At 42.0% G+C, this 21,397-nt stretch overlaps 1 protein-coding gene across 3 annotated transcripts in view; it reads left to right on the top strand.

The window, feature by feature from the left end:
* The window catches only part of tenm1 (teneurin transmembrane protein 1), a 189,164-nt gene that overhangs the window by 20,725 nt on the left and 147,042 nt on the right, over positions 1–21,397 (top strand). For 2 of the 3 annotated variants that reach the window (XM_044362786.1, XM_044362784.1), the window contains exon 3: positions 18,294–18,565. In XM_044362786.1, coding sequence (XP_044218721.1) covers positions 18,349–18,565 — 217 coding nt within the window. In that variant the 5' untranslated portion in view covers positions 18,294–18,348. Of the gene's footprint in view, positions 1–1,930; positions 2,408–18,293; positions 18,566–21,397 lie in introns of those variants that run through there. The other variant, XM_044362785.1, reaches the window with a different exon arrangement.

Genomic DNA, 21,397 nt, shown 5'->3' with positions numbered 1-21,397 from the left:
GTCTCCATTGACTTAGAGTCTCAATAGTTATGCTGTAATTGCTGCTAGATGGTCAAGAGAGGAGTGTGTATCAACGTTAGGCTTGCAGTGCATGAACTGAATCACGTGGTGGAAAATAATTCATTGTCATAAGGAATTGTAAAACTCATGTTTGTCAAGCCTGGATTTGGCTTATTTTCCTTGGTTAATACTTGAGGAGACGTCCTTACTTAATATAATTTAATGCACATGAAATGTGCAGAAAGCTTTTCACGTTGTGGAAATGTTTTATTCTGTCTACATACCCGTCATTTTAGCTTTTCTTGTTCTTGTTACTTTCTGCCTGGAAAAATATTAAAACTTAATAAAGTGAGATATTAAGAGACCCACAGTGAAACTTACAACAGCTTTTAGCCTGCTTTAAAATCTCCGCTAGGTTGGTGATTCCTCCCCTTCCGCTACATAGCCAAGATGGTGACCATTGAGGGTGAGACGTGTCCAGCATTCTACACTCAACCTTTTGACCGTTGTGAGTGAACCATCCAGGTACTCATAGTGCACTGCCTTTTGCTATACTTGTCAGTGTGAAGGCACTTATGCACTCAAAATAGCAAGTGTAAATATAGAAGTATGCAAATTAAGACACAGCTATGGCTGGGACATCCAGGAAGGACGTCCAGCCTGATGGCCAGATAACGTCCCTCACGAGACATTTTTTTCCCAGGATGGCAAAGTCATGACCTGGCCTACTCTGCCTCTGATTGGCTTACCCTGATATTCTTACCTTAATCCTTACCAGTCTCACTCCTCATGCCTAAACCTAACCAACCCAACCAATGAAGGCAATGTGTACTAGCCAGTCAGAGGCAGAGTAGGGTGGGTTATGACTTTGACATCGTGAGCCAAAACAAATTGGCACAACTTCCATTTTGGAACTATTTATAAACCATAACAGGACATCTTGATTGGACCCTCAGATAATGGCATAGAACTTCTCAGTGTTTGCTGGACATTGTTCCAAGAAACAGTCGCTTACAGCAGCCTGGCAGCCACATTGACAACCCACACCCAGATGACAAACACACTGGTTATCTCTATGTCAGAGCAGCACAATTTTATCACACAGACTTGGACCAAGTAAAGACCTCTTCCCTCACTGTTCTCCCTTGGATGATTTTGTTCTTTGCAAGGAACTGCTGGACTGCAGCCTCCATTTAGAGAGAACCCAGTGATGAAACTGATGGAAAGTGCCAAAACCTTTGTTGATAAAAGATGCATAGCTACTGGGGTGTTGGGGATATAGCGAGACACGCTGAAAGGCAGATAGACTGAAGCAGCTGTCAAAATGGTTGTTTGTAGCCCCACGCGTACTGTGCTTTGGGGAAATAATAAACTGCATCATTAGAACCCCTGTCATTCACAAGTTGTTTGTACCAGCAACTGACTGGCTGTAAATCCCCACACTGATGCATCACACATGGAGCACAGGTCAGAATCATTAAGTGACTAATTTAGCAAAGAAAAACACATCTTATGAGATGATCTGCAGGTGTTATCACAAATCTGGCCCACTGCAGCAATAAATTAGTGTCATATTGCATTTTAAATGTATATGTACAGCACTGTCACTTACATTTTTGGCTTTGCTCTTCATCATCTGAGCCTCTATAGAAGTATTCCCAACCATCAGCAGCTTCTAAAATGACTTCTACCTTAATATGGCTGATTTCTGTAATAAAAAAATGCCTGTTGCACATACAGAAGCAATGAATTGTTTTTTAATATTTGGGAAAATACGGTTATCAAAGCAGCAGCAGTGAGAGAAAATACCAAACTTTCACCGGTGTGGCTGTATTCATGAGTCAGCATTCCAGCACAGGACAACAGCCATATGGCATCACCTGAATGAGTCTAACTAGTGATCCAGACGACCTCCTGACGCGGGAAGGCTTGTGCGTGTTTGTGTGGCCGGTCTCTGCCACACCCCCTTCTCCTCGGTGCGGTGGTATGATCCAGGGATGCTGTTATAGCGGCACCGAGCCTCACCAGCAACAGCATCACCCGTCAAGCCTCCTCGGGTTCAACTGCGGCTAAACGCACCACGCCGGGCTTCCTGTCACCGCACAGCGGAGCTGGCCCGCGTACAGCCCCTGCAAGGAGATCCCTTCCTCTCCGCAGAAATCGTTTCGTCGTCCTCTATCGGCATTTGAGCGAGCATCAGCATCAGCACCGCCGCCTCGAAGCCAGAGCAGCAGGCACACACACATAGAGAGAGAGAGAGAAAGAGAGAGAGAGGTGTCTCATCCACATTTAGCAGGAGTACCGCGTCTCAAGTCATACTTCTACCGGGGGAATTGCACCGTCTTCAGAATTTGCAGGGCTCTTATAGCATGGAATTGGACTAAAGGAATGGCTTTACGTCGGGAAGGTAAGCGACGCGTTCAGTTCTGGCCTTTAGTGGGCTCATTGAGGGGGGGATATCGGCTACAATGTTGCTTGGCTAAACGAGGTTTGGGTGCTGAGACAACGTGAGTTCACAGGAATAGGTTATTATCAGCTGTTCGGATGTGCAGTGCGGTGCTATGGCCCATGTGTGTGTGTGTACATGTGTGTATGTGTGTGTGTGAGAGAGAGAGGCAGACATAGTGAGGGGGAGAGAGAGTGAGTGAGTGTGTGTATGTGTATGGTGCGGTTTTATGAAAATGAGTGCGCCTCCTTTGAAGTGTAAGGATGCAGACTTTGTATGCAAGCCGTGTCTTCTTTGACAGCCAGTCTAAATAATGACAATTCACCTACAGTACAGTACGGCAGACTGCCTGCTTCATGTGTGCAAGTGTCGTATTGGTTTTGGTTCAACAACGCTTGCAGCCTTGAGTTGTTTTGCTCCAGTTCCGGCTGGTCCACTCCATCTCCATCAGCACTAAGGTAGCCTAATGATGCCAACAGGGGCAACGGAGATCCAGGGGGTATAGATCTCCCTGACGCGTGCCTTCTGTCTCCCAACATCAACGCAGCCTACCGGGCCCGGGCTAGACACTGCCACCACTAAAGGGTCCAACAGGCACGTCATGATACATTACAACACTGTGACTCACTGTGTTACGCAGATAAACAGCTGTTATATCCATTTTTACATCTAACAGATGAAGTTGGAGCCTTTTGGAAGATGCTGCAGCCGCTGAAGCCATTTCTTGACTAAATTATTGAGCTGCATGATATTTTTTTTTCCTGCACACTGGTGGTGTCTAAAATGTGTGAGGGTAAATAATTAAGACCAGCAAATGCATTTTGATAAATCATAATTATTGTGAAGGCAGCGTAAATTGCACCGGGATGGATATGCTCCGATAGATTTAAATTAGACCTCCTCACTCCTCTCCTTCACAGTAGATTATAAATAATTGCTTCAAGTGAGCCACTGAAGGCATATTTCCAATAAATAAATAATGAAATAAGCACACAAATAAATAAATAATAAATATTTCAGAATAATTGTCTAAATATATTCCTCCATTAACGAGAAACTCTCTCTCGGAAAAAAGCAAACTCCCATACTTTCCTGCATGGTTTGTTAAGCTTGCTCTACTGGTCTGTGGAATGGAAAGGAGCTCTATACCTTTCATTTGAAAATGCAAATGCATTGTAATCAGAAACTACAATTTGTCAATATGTCTAATACATGGATCCAGTGCATTACTCCTCCATCCAGCCTCTGCACACATCTTTCAGAGAACTGTATTGATGTTTGGATTGTTTCACCCATCAGGCATACCTGCATTCTACCACATTATTTTAAGGCCTGAAAACAACAACAACAACAAAAAACAGCTTTAATTACAAGTCCAGAGCCTACAGTATATGAGCTATGCTCTGTCAGTGTATGTGTGTCACTTCCCTACCTGACGCCGTTCACATTGATGCGGGCACCGTGTTTAATTTTTCCTCAGCTTGCGTGTTATTGATAGTGATGATAAAAATGAGGCAGACTGTATTTGCTCTTTTTGATTAATAGACAGCATCTGTGCAAGGAGGTTAGGTGATACACACACACATACTCTGTGTCTTTTTCACACACTCGCACACACTACCTGTACAAAATACACACTTACAGTCACTCCACTCGTGCACAGAAGAAGAAGAAGATGATGTAGATGTATGGGACCTGGGGAGGTTGATGATTGTAATCCTCCATTCATTTCTCCTTCTGCACTGTAGTGCTGATGGCCAGTGTGTCAAAGCTGGTGGCTGCTATTGTCTTCTCAGGTGTGTGTGTGTGTGTGTGTGTGTGTGTGTGTGTGTGTGTGTGTGTGTGTGTGTGCGTGTGCGCGAACTTGTTGTCTATGTGGAGGCCAAATAGGGATGATGCTCTGGAGGTGGTGATGAACAGTGATTAAGTGCATATCGGAAATGGCACACCCATTATGGCAACGCCTTCACAATTAGAGGACAGGTCTTTGAATTGAAATGTCACTCCACCAATTATATGCTGCGCACATGCCACTGATAAGGCATTGACATTTCTGTCAGTCAACCAACCAACCACATGACTAATCAATCAGTTAGATATTTAGGATTTTACGTTTCAACTTGAGCCAACACACTGTGGTTGCTCCATCCACAGCAGCAGTTAATGATCAGCGGTGCTGCTATATTAATTATCTCTTTCAGCTGTTCCACACTCACTTTTTAATTTTCAGAGTTGTTGTTGTTCAGCCGGTTGTGCATATGGCGTTTTGGAGATCCAAAGAAGCCGCTCAGCTGCTTGGCTTGGAGTCCCATCATTATTTCAGTGCAACTTCCTGACGATTTAGGCCTGGAGTGCCGATTGTTAGGATACTGGCGCTTTGCCTCGACTGTCAGCAGATCCTATTGTCCTGAGTCAAGAAACCACTAACAAAAAAGTCTTCACTTGCGTCTAATAATTTGTGTTTTTTTTTTCTTTTTCTGAGATTTGAGTGATATTGCATGGCCTTTGGATAGTGCAGTACTGTGCGAGACAGCGGGGGAGTTCTTTTTGTTATCCAGCCCTGCATTATTTATGAATTTTCATTCCAGGAATGCAGGAGCCCCTGGCACTGTAATGCTCCCTTCTCCCATGGAATCACACACTCGCACACTTCCCTCGCTGCCCCACAAGTTCGCTGCAAATCTAAATTTCCTTAATAAAATCGGGGGTCGTGAATTAGCGAGAGGACAACGAGAAAGGCATCAGAGGTTGTTTATTATATTGAGTACAACACTTAGTGCTGCAGTCAGAGTTGAAGCTCGCAGGCAATATGAGGCCCAGTGGGACTTTTTATCCCCCCTCACTCTCTCCTTCCTTCTCCACATGTCCATCATATGGTAAGAATGTAATTGCTGGAAGAGCATAAAATGTGTCAGAGTGCTCGCCACCCTGCTGATAATTTTAAAGTAAAAGAAGACGTACCAGTCGGTGTAATCAGGCCGCTGGACCACTAGACTTGCACACACAAACACTTAGAGATGTAACCATTGTACATCTTCAAATATTTACCTTCTTGCTGCAATGCTGCTCCATCCTCAAGAGGAATTGTTTAACAAATCCTGCAGTGCTAATTAGCGTTTCCTCTATTCATTCAGCTATGGTTGGACTCTGCAGAAAGGAAATTACCAGCACTGTGATTAAAAAAAAAAAAAAGTGAAATACAAAAGCAATATAGCATCGCCAAATTACCCTATAAAAATCTCTTCCATAAAAATATGGTAGTGTTTACAGCTGTGTTCACAGTTAATGCACTTAGCACAGCAAGGCATTCTTTGCTGTGCTAAGTGCATTAAAGCATTTGCTGATAATCAACAGTGAATATGATAATCTTCATTCTAACACATGGTCATTATTTCACTGATAAGCACCAATTTAATAAAACAGTATTCTGTGTTTGAAATATTACGTTTTAGGTTTACATCAGACTCCATTTATGAACATGACAGTCTCAGACCAAAATGTCTCCTCTTTGCTTGCTCTTATCTTTTCTTTCACTCAGTAGAACCTCATGGATAAAAATATTTTCCTATCAGCAAGCTTTTTGTGAAAACTATGCAAGTCTATTTTGCTTTTTTTTTCCCCCCTCTCTATGATAAAGTGCCCAAATTAGTGCTGTCAAAATTAATTTTTGAATTAATTTGAAATATTTAACGCATTAAAAACAATTAACATATTAATGTTTTTCAGAGGCTCTAAAAGGCTCCGTTTTTTGAAGAAGATTCTAGTGTCATATGAAAGTAGACGACCTAGTAGAGTTATATATTTGTACCAACCATGTCATGATAGCTTGTCTGGAAGTAAATAATGCTCCAAGGTTAGGCTGCATTTTGGTGAGGGAAAAGGGTCCCTTTGAACTCTCTCTCTCTCTGTGTCTTCCATGTGAATCAGAATCTTTTTCATATTTTCATAGACTGTTGTGGATCTTGTTGAAATTCAGCTGGTACTTGAACATGGAACACATTTATTGTTGTTAATTATCATTTATATTAGTGCATATAAGAAATTATTGCCTTCTAAGCTGATATTTAATTTTAATGGCCTTGATGGTTTAGGAATTCAGCTAGCACTTTAAAAGCCTGGGTTTTGTTATTATTTCTGTTATGCATATAAGAAAAATGTCAAGCTGACAGTCAATGTCCTTGATGGATTTATTGGATATTTGTAGTTCACAGGAGAGAATCTGTTGCTATTAAACAATGAATTTAAATATACTTCTTCGGTGTTGATTCTGCATTAATTCTGTGATTTTGCATTTTAATATCCATTATTACAGCCTTCAATATTAAGAAGGAAAAAAGCGATTCATCACGATTAATCACAGCAAATTGTGTGATTAATTAGTTTGTTTTGTTTTTTTAATCAATTGACAGCTCTAATCCAAATAGTGTTTATTTTAGTGTTGAAACCAAAAGCAAGGCCAACAGCAACAGAGAAAAAGACAGAAATAGTATCAAAACCAAAATCACCTTCAGTCATGAGTGCTGCAGACACACACACACACACACACACACACAAACAGTATATACCTCAGGCATTCTTCTTTTAAGTATTTGGCTATGTCTCATCTGGCATCTTCAACTCACTATTCTCTCTTGTCTTCCTCCATTGGGCTATAGGCAAGAGTCAGGAACTATATTCAGTTAAATAAGATGCAGGGGGTTATGTGTGATTTGTATTGTGAAAATGCAATCACAGCCTCTCTTCACACTCCTCCACCTTCATCTCCCCCCCCACCCACCACCACCACCACCACCCTTTAAATTCTGAAGACTGAAGGATCAGAACCACGAGAGGCTTATTGGTCAAGCCCACTCTACCTCTCTGTAAAATATGAGATTAATTTGTCAAGAGGAGTGTGTGTGTGTGTGTGTGTGTGTGTGTGTGTGTGTGTGTGTGTGTGTGTGAAGAGGAGTGCTGATGGAACACACCTAGCTGGAGGGCTGAGACCGAAGAGCTGTCAGCATGATGTCGATTGAAGTGTGCGGTAATTTTTGAGAACTTCACTTGTGTTGCACTGGATTGTGTCATGTTGCGAGGCGTTTCTTTTATCTAGTCCACCACCTCCTCTGTAAACATTCTACAATATGCTTTGTGGAAGGTTGTTGTTATTTGAAGCGTCTTCTGCAGGATTGTGTAATTGTATGGGTGTCCATTTTATTTTGTCCGCCTCCTGTACTGTATGTGAACACAAAATTTGCACATACACAAAACTGTATGTATATAATATTTAAGCAGGCTCACACACATGCAGTACAATACACACACACACACACAAACACACACTCTTGGCACGCTATCACTCACATTAAACACAAACACACACACACACACTCTCACAGAAAGCCGTTGCACACCTACAGGGACTCATTTCTCACCGTGAAATTTTTATTAATCAAGTCAGTGGACAACTTTAGAAGAAGAAAAATCAATTTTTGTTTCTTCCCCAATTTATTACCACATAAATTGTCCTTCACTTCAGCATGCGCATCTCGGTGTTGGCATCGAAATAATTAAGTAAAAATCCATTATATTTGCGTTGATTTTATCCCGCTTTTGTTGACACAAAGGACAAAAGGGAGTCAGCCAGCTTTTACTGACGGCTGACGAGACGTACGGCAGCATTTCACCTTCGGTCTAATCAATACGGGAAGATTATCAGGGAAGGATTCCATCAAAATCAGATCTATGAAATATTCAGAAAAACTTTGGCATGATCAATCCGAAGACAACAACTACCGTTTCTTATAGCAACTGTAACACAGTGATTGATCTGAGAGTGGGTTGACCAAACACCCGCAACACAGCAGGACACAATGAAACATCAACATCACATTGTGCTCCTATTTTTACCTCAAGAACATGAATAATATCTCAATATGTATAAGTTGCATATGCAGTTTTGTTGCATGCCTATGAAGTGATTTATTTAGCAACATAAAACATGTTGACGGTATACTGTACATCTCTCTTTTAAACGAGTTCATCTATTTCCTGCTGACTGGTAAATAGCCTCATGTGTATCATCAGTAATATTCATGGCTCTACTTTCTAGATGATCATGAATTATTAACCCATAGAAAAGATGAATAGCTCCAAAACGGTGCTTGATGCATCTCTGTTGGAAGCCATGTTTTATACAATACAATACAGTACTGTACTGTACTGTACTGTACAATTGAGTTCAATATGTTTTTCAGCATGTTGCAAAGCGGGAGTTGTTTTGTTGTTCAGGTTTAATTTCAGAATGAGTCTTGATCCACCATGAACTCTGGGATGTATTTCAAGTATGTGTATCATCACCCAAATTGACTTCTGACTGCAGAGACACGTATTCTCTGCCAGAACGCCAAGCCAAACTGCACAAAGAAAAGTGATTCGAGCAAAAAGCCGATATCTACTCCAAGAAAATCATGGCAGCAGTGTACAGCCATTTTTTTCAAGTAAAGCAGGCCTAATGCATGTTGTCTCCAGATGTAATAATCCTGAAATCCCACATTTTACAGCATGCACTGCATGTCATCCCGACCCGATGTGCCTAGAAAAGGAATTGTTTGTAAAATTCTTATGTTGTTCTCTTAAATGTGCTCAGAAGGCACAATGATTCATCTGACAAGCAACAAAATGAGAAATGCAAATTTTTAGGGAACATGCCTGATGTAGTTTTGCCTAGCAAATTTTTAGAGAGAAAAGGCTGCAAATGGGAAATAAGATGTGGGATAAATGAAAAACAAAGCACAGTATATGGTATTGAATAGAAAATTTGCTTAAAATGACTACATTTTACAGTATGTGCTATTGATTTCAAGCTTAAATGATTTGTTATCTAGTAAAACTGTGACACACACATAGGGGGATTCAGGGCAGAAAACATCACTTAGATTTCTAACAACCTGGCATTCATACTGTACTTGGTGGGTTGAATTCCCATGTCTGTCTGAGAGCGTGGATAACCAAACCGTATGCTATAACCTTGAGGTGCATTTATGGTTTCTTTACACCGAACAGGCATATGGATGAATGTATTCAGCCCACACACATTTCTGTCTCATCGACTCACAAAAGAGCACTACCTGGACCACGGTTCGCTCCCAGCTGAGTCTTGTGGCCTTTGTTGAGCCGCTCCTCTTTTTGTTAGGGAGCATTTTCCTGTGCAAGGCTGCTGAGTTCTGCCTGTGTTTGTTATACCCTGAAAAGCGAGAAAATCAATAAAGATGGTGCTCACGATGTTCACTCTCTGGCGTCTTTATGGTGAATACTTCAAACTTTTGTTGACAAAGACGAAAACATATTAATAGTATAGCCATAATCATTTTCACAATAGTTGTCTATTACCATTACCTTCCATTTCAGTTGCAGTCCAACATAAATCATCTCAACTTCCTTCAAGGTGCTTTATACACAAAATGTGTATTTTTGAACAGACCTATAAATCTAATCGTGCTGTCACCAGTAAACAAACAATATACAGATGAGAATATACAGAATGAACTCTCACAGCTAAATGATTCTGTTAAACTTCCCCTTTAGTCTGGCAGACATGGCTGCAACTTCACCTCCTACGCATAAGTCTTAAATAACATTTTTGTATAACAACTCAGTCCAAAATACATAAAAATAAGTACCTCTTTCAAGTAGCTATTTTAGTAATAACCAGTAGGTTACAGCGGTAAATTTCAGTAAAAGTTCCCATAACACTGTTCACATGTACATTCACAATCCAACTAGCAGACATGTCTATTCCTGGTTATAGCCTGAACCCACAACCCAATGCTCAATATTAAGCAATATAAAATGTCTCTGTGCCATGATAACTTCCTCTGTTCCCAGATTAAGTTTCACCCAAAACCTGTGGCTCACACAATGTTTCCACTTAATGTAGTTATGCTGAAAACATGTTGTGCCGCCATTGCTAACTATCCGTAGCTAATCTGTAGCAGTTGCTAACATGTTAAACTGAACCCAAAGCATTTACCAACTTATTCGACACATGTTGGCAACTTTAACGTGTTTTTTGTGCCTGAAAAGGGAGAGAGTCAATAAAGATAGTGTTCACGATGTTCACTCTCTGGTATCTTTATGGAGAATGACGCAGCCGGGACAAGAGCTCCCTCTTCTGGACTTTTACAGAGATAAGCAGTCAATCACTGAGGACAAATTGCCCGTCATCTTCTCGGCAGATTTAGAGGCTTCCCTCGGTTTAGATCTCAGACTATTTTACTGTTTTTCATCGGCTTAAATTTTTATTCAGGACATTTTCCCTTCTTTTCTCTTACTGCATTACCCCTGTTGGTTTAATTCTACTAATGAATTCCTCACATGAATTTTTGAAGTTTTCTAATAATTTTAAAACTGCACTATTAATTCCAAAAATTAACAATACATGTTAACCTTTAATTTATTGAAATGATATCTGCATGAACCTTAAATTATTGAACTGGCATGCGCATGAACTTCAATCCACCACATGTCCTGAGCCTGCAAGAGGCCAGGAGAATCACAGAGGAGGTGAGGGCTGAGAACAGATCTGAGGAGAAAGAGAAGCCACAGGGAGCGCTCTGGACTGGACTGGATTGGGAACATCACAAAAATCCTTCTACTCCCACGTACTGCCTGGGTTTTCCAAATGACAAGCATCGCAATGTAACATGTAGATGGAAGATTAGCCCACTTAGCATTCAGAAATCAATCTGTAATGCTGCTCAGTAGCTAGTAGATCTTTTCAGTTACTCCTCTGCAGGGATAATGCTCTTTACTCACTCATTTCTCTGTAATCAACAACTTCATAAAGGAGGTGCGCAGGAAATACTGTCTAATCACCAAATCCAATTTCTGGAATCAAAGGCATTGATTTATCAATTAATTCTGCATCTATAATGCTGCCACTTTGCTTTTCTTTGGGTGTTGGAGGTTTTAGTGGTCAAATGCATTATTGAAAGAGGCTTTTTACCAAGAAGTGGCTGATGCAGAGAGCTTAGGAGGTTGTCAGTCTTGATGTAATGCTTTATTTGCAAAGCGAGTTAGTGTGAACAGCCTTTTAGTCCTTCTAGGAGGACAGTGACATGTATTTATCTTGCGAGAGAGGAGGAATATCAAATGTGTTGAATAAGGCTTTGCCTTGTCAGGAATATTGATTAAGTGGTTTTGGGTGGTGTCTCTTGCTCCTCGTGTGTGTCTGTGCATTTGTGGTCAAATGTCTGTGTGTCCTTGTGAGTTAATGTGTTGTTGTGCATGTGAATGCGCGTAGGGGGCAATTGTGCTGTTGCGTATTCTCGCCTGTTTGTGTTTTTTGTTTGCTCCCTGGTCTTCTGGGGAATCAGCAGCGGGCTTTAGATCAGAGAGAGAGAGACAGAGAGAGAGAGAGTAGAAGTGGATATCATGAAAAGAAACTGGTAGTCTGGTAAGAAGCAGTGGGGAAAAAAAAGTTATACCTTAGTCAAGATCTAAAAGAAAGAAAAGTTTTAACTGTAGTCAAGATATAAAAACGGTCTTTGAAAAGTTAAAGCAGCTACTTCCTCGCTCTAGGCCACATTCAGAGGGCATGAATAGTGTAAGACCTTATGGATTTCTCCACGCTGCTCAGGAATGCAGTGCCGATGTGAGATCTGACCCATGTACACTATAAATAGTCAAATGGTCCAGGATGGTTTCCTGGCTCCTGACAGCTTCTGACAAGAACTGATCTGCTCTGCGAGTGGACTTGGACACACACACACACACACACACGCACTGATTTCCACCGCTTCTTGGTCACGCTCTCATTCCGACGCTAGTGGGCACACATTCGAGCTCGCCGGCGCTGCTGTGTCACGTAAATGACTCGCTTTGTACATACATGCATTAACCTTGGGTGTTACTGTGTGAGGGATAATGGAGGTAGGCAGCACTCTGGTGGCTGAATGGTTAAGGCGGTGCAGAAAAACCACGAGCAGGGGGTTCACACAATACAATCTTTACTGGCCTTTTCTCTTTCTCTATGGCGTGTGGGTGTTCAAGTGTGTTGTTTGTCAGTGTGAATGCTATAAGTGTGCGTGGGTGCAGGGGCATTGAGTGTGTGTTAGTATGTGTTTCATCTTTGTATCATATCAGGATTACTGTACTGTATGTATGATGAGTTCTAGTGGTGTGTGTGCCGGTGTGTGCGCGAGTGTGTGTGTGTATACACTACAGTATGGGTTCTGCTGGTAAACTCGGCATTAGCAGCAAGAGATTTCAGGGTTGGTCAGCTATGAAAGCACAACTACGTGACGAGAGTGCTGCCGCCCACAGATAGCGAGCCCTTATCCACTAATTAAAACCTTCTATCACTCCACGTCTCACTTGGCAATCTCTCTATCGTTCAGTTCTCCCCATTTTTACTGTGAAATCTCTCCATCACTCTTTTTTATCCTCATTCTCCATTCATCCCTCCTCTCCTGCCTCTTGCCAGGTGCCGAGGGCTCCCAGTGGGCGGTGCATTGTTTTGTTGTGTTTCAGGTGGTTTAGGTATAACAGGGTCCTGTGGGTCCTTCAGGGTCTCTCGTCTGAGGTGTCCCTGTCATATGCCTCAGGAGCCATGGTGGTGCTAACGAATGGAACAGATATCTCTTTAAGCTCTATCCCACCATCTTTCCACAGACACACACACACACCTTCACTCCAGGAGAGGCGTCTCTCTCTGACAGCTCACTGTTTACTCTCGTAGGACCTGTAACCTGGATCTGCATTTGCTGCTACAGACTGCATCTCGATTCCTTCTGATGATTAAGCCATTGTAATGGCAGACAAAATGAGAACCTGCAAACAACACCGGGATTGTCACGACTTCACTTCGGAGAGCATCTGCGGCGACGAGTTAAAGTTTTATGCTTTAGTATGAATATATTTTTCAAGGTTTCTCATCGTCATTCCTGCGGCTTGCGAGGCCTGTTTAGCGAGCGGGATTAGCTCGTCTCTGTGCAAACAAGCTTCATGGAAATGTGCAAAGGCCAAAGCTAACAAAGAAAGTAGCTCCCTACTCACTGGGGGTCTCCAGGCTGTTATGAAAATAAGACCTTCTCTGCATGGTGGAAATGTATTTGTAATCCTGGAACTATGCTGTATCAATAATCTGAGGAGCTAATATTGTTGGATGGCACTCTGCTCTCCCCATCCTCCTTGTTTATTTACCAATGTGAAACTCAATTTCTCTGCCTCTGCCTGGCCCCAATCCTCTCTCTGTATCTCTCTCTCTCGCTCTTTTTTTTTTTTTTTTTTTTTCCATTTTGCATGCCCTCTCTTCCTGTTCGTCGTGATTTCAGCACATTCATTTGAGATTGGAAAGTGTAAATCGGTTTTGACTCGTCCTCATGGTCCTTGCCTTTACACATGACAATCTCCGCCGTTGCTGCTTGCGTTTTTGTTGTTGTTGTCGGACATCTTAGGGACCCCGCCCCTCTGGAGATGGTTTGGAGCGTAAATCCTGTTTAAAAGCAACTGTGTATTTGAGCCTCTATCACTTCTCTAAGCAGATTTGTGAAAACAGCCCACTGGTCTATGGTTGCACTGTTTGAGTAAATGGATGGATAGGAGGGGATCAAGTGGGTGAAGGGTCCCATTAGTTATTATTGCAACTGTGTAGTGATGGATTATCACTCCCGCATGGTTGTATGTGTTGTGTGTATGTTAGAGAGAGAGAGAGAGAGAGCGGGTGATAAAAAGACAGAAAGAAACGGGTTAGCAGTAGATGAGGGGAGGAGGAGGAGGGGGGCAACAATGTAATGTGAGGCATGTGTTTCACTCAGCGTTGTCACTTTGTATTAATTTTAAACCAAGTGGTGAAGAGTTCATTACACTCTGATGAATTATAGATTAGCATTAAATTGGAAATAAAATCATACAGTAACATATACATACACTGTCACTGCATATTTTCTCTGTTATTCCATTAGTAGAGCACGCAAACCCACACGAGATGCATCTCAATCTCCAACTTTGTCTTTACAGCAATACTGTATTGTCTGTTTAATAAATTAATATTCTATTGAGTAGACATACAGTAGTGTACTGTGGTTAATAGAGTAGGTTGGTATGCATTAATAATTGAAGTCCATGAATTTTACATATATGTGTTGCACCATGACACTCTATATTATGCTTAAGCTGCTATAACTAACTTTAGACTGGAATGATGGGGCGTTTGGGTTCAGTTTCCTAAGGTAGCTACCATGAAAGTTTACCTGTTAATATCCTAATAATAAACAAAGAAACTATCAAACTTAGCAGTAGATCTATTTAATTGACTGTGCTGTATTTTAAACAGTTTACTGGCTGCTTTTTGGAATGTACAAATAATATTCACCCATTTAGTTGAAAGGAAACAAAAACACAAATAACACAATTTAGACCCGTTTAAAATAACAAATAGTCACATTTCAAATAATACTAAACAAAATTATCTTTACCAAAAGTAGCAAATCAATTAATTACCTGAAAAAATATGCAGAACTTGGCTTAAATCAAAATATTACAACACAAAACTTAAATCCCCTCAGATTTCTTTGAATCCCTATTTCTCCTCCTTTTAGCACCATTTCTCTACCGCAGACTCAGATCAAATACTTGACTAGACTCTAAACACCACAGTGGGCCCACAGCACACACACACTCACACTCACACACACGTAAAAACAAAAATAAAAATAAAAAGTTGCAGGCCTGTGCTTGGCTCTCAGAATCCTTATCCTCAGCAGAGCAAAGACACAGAAATCCCAACTCACAGTTCAGCATCAGTCCTGGAGAAACAGTTTGTGGTCTGAGAGATGAAACCACACGGCAGCAGAGGTGGAATTCTTGTCAGGAAGCACGCAAACAGTCCTTTCTGGTCAACAATGGCATCCTCTAAGATAGTGACTCACTAACTTAAGCTTAGCGCAGACACACTCGCATAAAACATTTGCCCAAATCAACTGTGATCGTGCAAGAAATGCCCATTATAGTCTACAGCTACAGCTTTCTGCTGTTTACTTAAACATTCACCAGGCGATCTACCCAAGAGTTTCTCAACGTTTCTCCCACTCTGTGTTTCTCTCTCTTCTTTGCATCTCTCCTCCGTTTTACTCCGCTTCTTTACCTACGGCCTGAAACTATAGGCACAATCTGTGTTTTTTTATTTAGTTTACCCCACTGTTTGACCTCAGTATTATTTAGAACTGTTTAACTATTTATTCCAACTATATTAGGAACTAACCTGTTTTAGTCCCTTTCATTTACACTGGGGCTACACGTGCATGAAGATAATTAAGATCAGTTGTCAGTTGCTGGCAGTATACTGATGCAATCAGTGAAGCACTTAGTTAGGCAGCTTCACTAAGGGGATCCCTCAGTGCACTGTGTAGTCCGTTGCTCTACATGTACATAAAAAAATCATGAGAGCTATGATACAAATCTTGTAGTGAAGGTTTTGAAGATTCTGATATTAAAAATTTACTCCAGCATGGTGCTAATTATTTCAATATCCTCAGACCTTTCCAGGACTGCCCTTGTCTGTTTTCTATGAATAGTTACTCATAGTGAAACTCTGGTGCCTCCTACGCCCCGAGGTGGTTGTTCCTCAATTCCAAATCAAGTGTGGTGTTGTGCTCAGGTGGCACATTCTGTCTTGTCCTACAGAACGCCCATGTGTCTTGTTTGAAGTGAGCTTGGCTCTAGGAAACAACCTCCAGGTTTTGACATCAAAACCAAGAATCAGCCCCCCTAATGGGCACCCCACTGTGGGCTAGAATTAGCTGGAATAACCCCCGCCAGCAGGCTTACTTCTCTAAATGCAGGGGCCTCTGAGGACGAGATGGAGGGTGGAAAGCGTGTAAGGTAGGGGAGGAAGAACGAGGATAAGAGGGAAGGCGGAGAGCAGAGTCAGACCGGTACAGAAAAGATGGATGGTGAAAGAGGAGTGAAAGAGTGAAGGGGATTAACCAAGATGTGAAGGTGAAGTGTGCATTTTACATTGTACACGTCAATATACAAGCAGGACTACATGTACTGAGCAAAACGTTCGCTAAACGGTCTTCATGCGTGCTTGTGTGTATGTTTATGTGTGTATGTACGTGTGCAGACATGATGAGGGAACAAGATGGTGCACCCGTATGCAGGATTGCATGCTTTCATTCTTGCGTGTAAGTGTGTGACAGACATAAAACGGGACAGAGAGGCCTCTGTGGAGACAGACAGCAGTCAGTGCCTGCAGCAAGCTCAGAGCTCACAGGGTAATGTATACTCGCTCCTCGCTGTACCAGAGAGAAGGTGACACCAGTCAATCCCTTTCTGACAGGGCAGCTGAGATAATAGCGGGCTTTGATTCCTTGCAATAACTCCTGCCAATCAAAATGAAAGGCATCGTGATTGCAGGGAATCACAAGTGTGTGTGTGTGTGTGTATGTGTGTGTGTGAGAGAGTCGTAAGAGCTCACTGTATACTACAGTACGGCTAAGATAATTGGACGCAATATGCGGTCGTGTATTTTAAAGGCATTGTTATGCTTTGTGTTATCATTAAAGAGAAAACAAAGGAACAAGATGGAAGACAAGTGTAGAGCTTTTACAGATCATCTGCGCTATGATAATGTCTCCGGGGGGAGGGGGGAGTGGGGTGGGTGAGGGTGAGAGTGGGATGAACGTGCGAGCGACCCGTTTTTTGGCTCTTTGCTGTCAGGGGTCAGCAGGCGGTCTGTGTGTGCACGTGTGCATGCAAACTCGTGCGTGTGTGCATGTGCATGCATGTGGGGAATGAGGAGGGTGAGCGTGAGGCCAGGGGAAGGAGTCTTTCAGGTGGAATAAAAGCATTACTGCAGTGGTAGAAAGGTCAGCTGTAAACTTGTATCAGACTAGTGGTGATCACCCTGTGCTGCAGATCTCTGAGGTATTGAGCAGGCACGCTCTAATGGCTTTGATATATGGACTACAGGACTCCCTGAAGAGGTCAATACCATAGCACTTTGTCTCTATGAGCAATGACCCTCTCAAGCTCCATTTAGAAGCTTTATATCTGCAGGAAATAGGCTGGAAAGGCCTCAGGCAGGGCACAGTGAAAGAGAACTAATATGAATGAAGTATTTTCTAATCACTTCTTCTGTGCTCTAATCGTTGTCCCAATCAATCATTAGTTATGGCGGTATAAGCATATTGCGCCGGACGTTATCAGAAGTAGATTTTGATGTGGTTGAGGGAAGAACAAGGGAATCTGAGCTGAATAGAACAGAAAGAGCTGATTTATCATTACTCAATTTGAGAGGACAATGACACTGTAAAGACTGGTGTCTAATAGTGTTTCATCATTACTTTAGAATCTGGTGAGTCACAGTGTTTAATGAAAGTGACAGACATGGGTCTCAGCTACAAATTTGTTGATTTATCCAGAACTTGTCAATGGTTGTCTGTAAAAGAGAGATAAAGCTTACAATAGCTGGAGAAAACAGAAACCACAACTGACAGAACAGAACGCTGCGCTTGATTTTGGCCAATTTCTCTTCAAACACATCCGGACATAATGGCCACCATGGCGGTCCCCTCTGAGTGTATTGATTTGGAACTAGCCTTTGGTGTGAAATATTAAAGAAGCCAAAAACTGTTTATGAATGCCCGCTGTAATTGGAATGAGCAGATGTTGCAATATTGTTCCGCTGTGTTCAATAACACACTTCTTGTGCTATTTTTCTCCTCTATTCTGTCTGTTCACTCCCCTGTTCCCTTTCATTTTCCTCCACCGGCCCACCCTTCTTCCTCCTTACTGTCCTTTGCATTCTCCCTTCCTCCCTTTCCCGCTTTCCCGCCATTTTTCTCACCTCTCCTGCCTGTAGAGTCTGTGCTCTGTGCTGTGGCTGTGCTGAGTGACTAAGCGGAACCCTACAAGCCATGGAGGAGATGGACAGTAAACCCTACCAGCCGTTGTCGAAGGGGCGCCATGAAATGGAGATGTCGTACACCAGTTCGTCTGACGAGAGCGAGGACGGCCGCGCCCACCACCGCTCCTACACCTCACGCGAAACCCTGCCTGACTACACACACGAGCTACGCCTCACCCTTGGTTCACACCGGGAAAGACAGAGCAACTACAGCCAACCCCAGCCAGGTATCACGCAGTGTGTGCATGCTCAGGGCATGCTTTGGCAAGATGTATTTACCTAAAAATATACATCCACTGTTACACAGATGCTGCATGTGGACTCAAATGGATACTGGCACAAAAAGACATACATATACTGGAGCCAGACACACACACACACTCGCAGAGGTCTTTAAGAGGGCCTATGTGAATTACCTATTACAGTCCACAATGAGCCAGAAGGACAGTCGGAGGCAGCCAATTACCTCTTCTCCACGGAGGTGATATTTCTCTCCCACAGCTAAACTAGGTCAACCCCAAACCTCTCTGGCCTCACCTGGGGTGGAACACCACCCTTCATTACACACACACTCACAGATACAGACACGGTGGGACATAGGCACACATGCAAAGGCACGTTGACACATACACACCGAAAAATTCTCCCCTGCCGGTGACAGGAGGAGAAATGGGCCAGTGCGTGCTGTGATGGATGGCCTTTATGCAGGTCATGTGTGGTGTTAAGAGAGAAGCTGCACCTCATCAGGAGAACGCCGCTGTGCAGGGTTCATAGTGATCAATAGATACTCTTTCCTTCACCCCAACCTCCTGCTACTCTGCAAGACCTACCCACTATGCTAACAAGCAACATTAACCATTCATAACAGTTACAAGTCCTGACAAGCAGGCCGCTCCGGGGATTTCATGGTTTGAATGCCACCTGCTATGGATTTTGTCGTATTGTTCGCCATACAGCAACCCATCAATGGCCATCAGTCATCATCGTGTTGCTACTGTGTCCTCCTGAACATTGCAGTGTCAAAGAGAATTTGCCTTTTTCAACAATTATTCTGCCTTTCTGTTTCCATAACAAACAACATCCCCTGCCATCGCTGTCATATGGTAAGGTGCAAAAGACCCCCCAAAGCAGCCTTTGAAATGTCAATGGCAGCCGGTTCTGCGAAGCACATCTGTTCATCTTTGGGCTACAGAGTTATATATAGTATACCCTACCTAAGTTACCAACTGTTAAGAGGGGACATCGCCTCTAGTGATGTTTTTAATGGATTACCGTGTTCCTGACAAAGATCAGCCAGTTCATTTCTCCTCTAATTCCCAGCCCATGTTCTTTATAATTTCCTTTATCTTTTAAACCTCTGCATCTCACCATCTCCTCCTTTCTTTTCCCCTCCTTCCCTCCCATCTCCTATCTGTTTATTTTCCCTAATGTCACACATTTTTCTCTGTCCATTTAATCCTACATCACCTCTTTTCAGAGATATATCTATATTCTCTATATTGGATTTATACTCTTTATATTAGTGTCATGGCTGTATCTATAGCTCAGTGACCCTTCATCAGTACTGAAGACAGCTGAATAAAATAATTTAAACTCAGTGTAGTTCATTCAAGGTTTTCAACGCTGTGTTTACAAAACCAGAAATTAATTACAGTATAAATGTTGGGTTAGGGTTAAGGTTAACAGGATCTGAGTATAAATGAATGCATCATTATGAAAAGAGATCATGTAAATGCTTATTTGTGGGTCTTTTATCACTTAAATGCATAAAATAAAATAAATATCGGGTGTATGTTTGGAGCAGTTGGGGGGGGGGGGGCATCAAAAACTGAAACTATGTGAATGCTATTTCCTGCATTTATATACATTTATATCAATCTAGTTCATAACACTTTATGGTGAAATTGATCATCATGCATTCCAAAATTCTGAAAAATTACATTATGTTATTCAAATTATGTTTCATTGGTGTATAATCTTACATTTGCATCTTTGCTAAAATGAGCACTGCCTTGCACTTGCTTATCTTTGATTAATGTTCCTTTCCAGTGTCTTTTTAGGAGAATATAAGTAGTAAATCAAATATAAAATAAATGATTTTTTTTGGTGAAAAACATACAGAGAAGGTGGAAGTACCTTTCTCAGCTCAGAATTGTGGCTGCACCTCTTTCTCTCTGGCTGTGTACTGTAGACTAAGCATGTAGCCTGAGAGACAAAACCCAGGGCAAAAAACGTCCATAAAACGCTACCTCACTGTTGGTCAAAATGCTTATTGCTGTACAGTATTAATTAAAGGTGACTCAGATGAGTGCATCAACTTTAGTACCATCTCAGAGCTTCTCACATCTGGATTATGGCAGCTGGACGGCAAGGTGATGCTTTTTAGAGAGACTTTAGTGAGTAAATCAAACTGAATTCTTACAGGATTTTGAAAAAGTGAGCAGGACATGTCCCCTGCATCCGCAGCGGAAACAAAAAATAGATGTGTTTATCTTCAATTACATTATGACCCAGACTGTTTTAGCTGACATTTTGATTTTTGCGTATGACAAGTACTTAGAACGCTGTGTGAAAGTACTTATATTATAAAGTCAATTTTTTGCTGAAGTAAGTCAAGGGCAACTGACTGTAATAGCAGAAAATGGGAAGTCATTCAAAAATATTATTTTCCTTCTAATCACCAGCAAACATCTCCTCGCTCTTCTCTTCATGTGTTATAAATGTGTTTCAAAACAAAATGGCTAGACTTTTCAGTTTCCCGTCGATCCTCTTTCTTTGCTAGGAGGAAATAACCTATTTTCTCTTGAATTGCCCTATTGTAGCCAATTTGAGCTAAACAGTAGTGGGCAGTAGTGACCAATCTTGCGCCGGTTTAATTCCAGAAGAACAGTGGTGTGAGCCACAGTTGGTCTTGACCCCATCAAACAGGCACAGCAGGACACATCGCTGGTCAATGGAGTGGTCAACAGGACTGTGGCTTTTATTGAAACACTGCAGTTCTTGTTCAGAGGACCTGACCTAACACACATATTAACTGCACTAAGTGAGAAAAGGAGGAA

The sequence above is a fragment of the Thunnus albacares genome, chromosome 10 (assembly GCF_914725855.1).
Source record: "Thunnus albacares chromosome 10, fThuAlb1.1, whole genome shotgun sequence".
Classification (NCBI taxonomy): Eukaryota; Metazoa; Chordata; class Actinopteri; order Scombriformes; family Scombridae; genus Thunnus; species Thunnus albacares.
The sequence above is the reverse complement of the archived record's forward strand: the minus strand, read 5'-3'. Positions and strand labels throughout refer to the sequence as shown.